The sequence below is a fragment of the Gekko japonicus genome, unplaced genomic scaffold, assembly GCF_001447785.1.
Source record: "Gekko japonicus isolate JY-2015 unplaced genomic scaffold, Gekko_japonicus_V1.1 scaffold12, whole genome shotgun sequence".
NCBI lineage: Eukaryota > Metazoa > Chordata > Lepidosauria > Squamata > Gekkonidae > Gekko > Gekko japonicus.
Window position 1 is genome coordinate 322,376 of NW_015161947.1, and position 2,880 is coordinate 325,255.

Here is a 2,880-nt window from a genome sequence, read left to right on the forward strand (position 1 = left end):
GTGTTCTATAAGAGAAGCCAGTCGTCGAACGAGACCGTGGCAGAGTTCGTGGGGGCTCTGCGTAAAGCTGCAAGGCCTTGCAGCTTTACCAACGTGGAGGAGGCCCTCCGAGACCGGCTGGTTTGCGGCATGCGAGATGAACGATTGCAGCAGCGATTATTCGCAAAGAAGACCCTAACGTGGGCCGATGCCTATGCAGAGGCCGTCGCCGCTGAAGCCGCTGACAAATCAACGCGAGAGGTGCGACAGCGTTTAGCCTCCACCGAGGTGCGACAGCGTTTAGCCTCCACCAAGCTGCGTGTCCACCACCAGGGGGCCGACATTGAAGGCGGAGATGCGCATGAGGACATCTGCGTCGTCGGCAAGCAAGCGGACAAGCGGACCCCACCGAAGACTGCATCCAAGCCAAGCTGCACCGGTTGTGGCGGGAAGCACCCAAGGGAGAGCTGCTGGACTCGGGACGTGGATTGCCGGAAGTGTGGCAAGCGAGGCCACATCGCCCGTACCTGCAGAGCATCCAAGGCGTCTCCTCGACGGTCTTCGCCCAGGAACCAACGTCCCTGAGCAGCGCAACGCGAGGCCAGCTGCCCGATGACCTCCAGCGTGACTTCGCAGCCATCTGTGCGACGCGTTGGAGGGGCCAGCAAGATACAGGTGACCGTCCACCTCGACGGAGTGCCGTGCAGCATGGAGGTGGATTCAGGATCGTCCGTGACCGTCCTGTCGTCCCATGCGTAGCAGAGGATGTTCCCCACCAGGAGCCGACGGCGGCTGAAGCCGGCAGACACACAAGTGTCTGATTTTCAGGGCAAGCGCATACCTCTGGCCGGGAGGGATACGTTTGCGGTAGAGTATAAGGGGAAATGTGCTCAACTGTCTTTGCTTGTGGCAGAGGGTAACCGAGTTAACCTTTTGGGCCTTGATTGGTTTGAACCCCTTAGTATTGGCATTACTGGTGTGAACAAAGTGGAACCAACTAAATGGGCTGTACTGTACAGTGAATTTGCTGATGTGTTCGGGGGTGGTCTTGGAAGATATAAGGGGCCCCCAGTGTCGTTTGAACTTGATCCCGCGGTGACGCCAGTGCGCCTCAAATATAGGAAGGTTCCTATCCCGCTAAAACCGAAAATTGAAGCTGAGCTAGACAAGCTCATTGAGCAGGGGGTGTTAGAGCCAGTCCCATTCAGCAAATGGGAAACACCTATTGTAACCCCAGTTAAACCGGACGGATCAGTGCGTATATGTGCTGACTATAAATGCACAATAAATCGAGCATTACAGCAGCACTCATACCCTGTACCGGTGATTAGCCATGTTTTGGCTTCATTGGGAGGGGGGAAGGTGTTCGCAAAATTTGACCTTGCCCAGGCTTATCAGCAGCTCCCAGTGACTAAGGAAGCTGCTGAAGCACAAACGATAGTAACTCACAGGGGGGCTTTCAGAGTAAATAGACTTCAGTTTGGAGTAAATGTTGCCCCCGGGATTTTCCAGGGACTCATGGAAGGGTTACTGAGAGGGGTGCCAGGAACGGTCCACTATTTCGACGACGTTCTTATTGCTGGGAGGTCTGATGAAGAACTCTTGCGCAGAGTCAGAGAAGTGCTCAAGCGCTTCAGTAAGGCTGGGTTAAAGGTAAAGCAGTCAAAATGTCTGATTGGGGTTCCTAGCGTGGAATTCCTAGGTTTCAGGATTGACCAAGATGGAGTGCACTCCACCGATGACAAGGTGCGGGCCATTCGTAGTGCCTCAAGCCCTAAGAATAAAAAAGAGCTGCAATCATTCCTGGGGCTGCTCAATTTTTACCACGCCTTCCTTCCACACAAGGCGTCGGTAGCGGCTCCATTGCATGCACTCCTACACAAGGACGCAAAATTGCGGTGGGGTGCCGAGCAACAAGGGGCGTTTGAAAGTGTGAAAGCTTTACTGTCATCTAATGCTGTTTTGACACACTACGATGATACGAAACTGTTGGTATTGGCGGCGGACGCCTCCCCATTTGGAGTGGGGGCCGTCCTGAGCCACGTAATGGAGGACGAACGGGAAGCTCCCGTCGCGTTCTACTCTAAATGATACGAAACTGTTGGTATTGGTGGCGGACGCCTCCCCATTTGGAGTGGGGGCCGTTCTGAGCCACGTAATGGAGGACGGACGGGAAGCTCCCGTCGCGTTCTACTCAAAATCACTGACCGATGCCGAAAAAAACTATGCACAAATTGATAAAGAGGGACTGGCGCTGGTATCGGCAGTGAAGAAATTTCATGACTTTTTGTACGGCCGACATTTCCTGCTAGTAACGGACCACAAACCGTTACTCGGGATCTTTGCCCCGGACCGGCAACTCCCGAACATTATGTCGGCCCGTATGCTCCGTTGGGCCCTGTTCTTGTCAGCGTATGACTACGACTTGGAGCACCGACCGGGTAAGGCCATCGGACACGCGGACACTTTAAGTCGCTGCCCTCTGCCCGGCCGGGATTTGGATCCAGCACCAGCGTGCTCCGTTTTGGCCCTCGAGGAGCTTCCACAGGCTCCTGTTACAGCAAGAGACATTGCCGCTGCGTCGGCTAAGGACACTGTACTCTCCAGAGTTTTAAACTGGGTTTGGAGGGGGTGGCCGTTGGGAGCTGTGGAGCCGGAATTTCGAAATTTCAAAGCGCGCCAAAATGAGTTATCTGTTTCAAAAGGCTGTCTGTTATGGGGGAACAGGGTGGTGGTGCCCAAATCCCTACATCAGAAAGTGCTGAAATCGCTTCATGAGGGCCATCCAGGCATGGTCCACATGAAGGCACTGGCCCGCGGCTATGTGTGGTGGCCCAGGCTGGATGCCGAAATAGAAGACTGGGTTCGGGTGTGTGAGCCGTGTCAGCAGGCTAGGCCTGA

General features: G+C 54.8%; 1 protein-coding gene across 1 annotated transcript in view; it reads left to right on the top strand.

The window, feature by feature from the left end:
* Positions 1 to 744: 744 nt before the first annotated feature.
* The window catches only part of LOC107125902 (uncharacterized protein K02A2.6-like), a 4,159-nt gene continuing 2,023 nt past the window's right edge, over positions 745 to 2,880 (top strand). Inside the window, exons 1-2 of the mRNA XM_015429357.1 lie at positions 745 to 2,022; positions 2,144 to 2,842. Of these exons, the coding sequence (XP_015284843.1) occupies positions 745 to 2,022; positions 2,144 to 2,842 (1,977 nt within the window). The remainder of the gene's footprint in view (positions 2,023 to 2,143; positions 2,843 to 2,880) is intronic.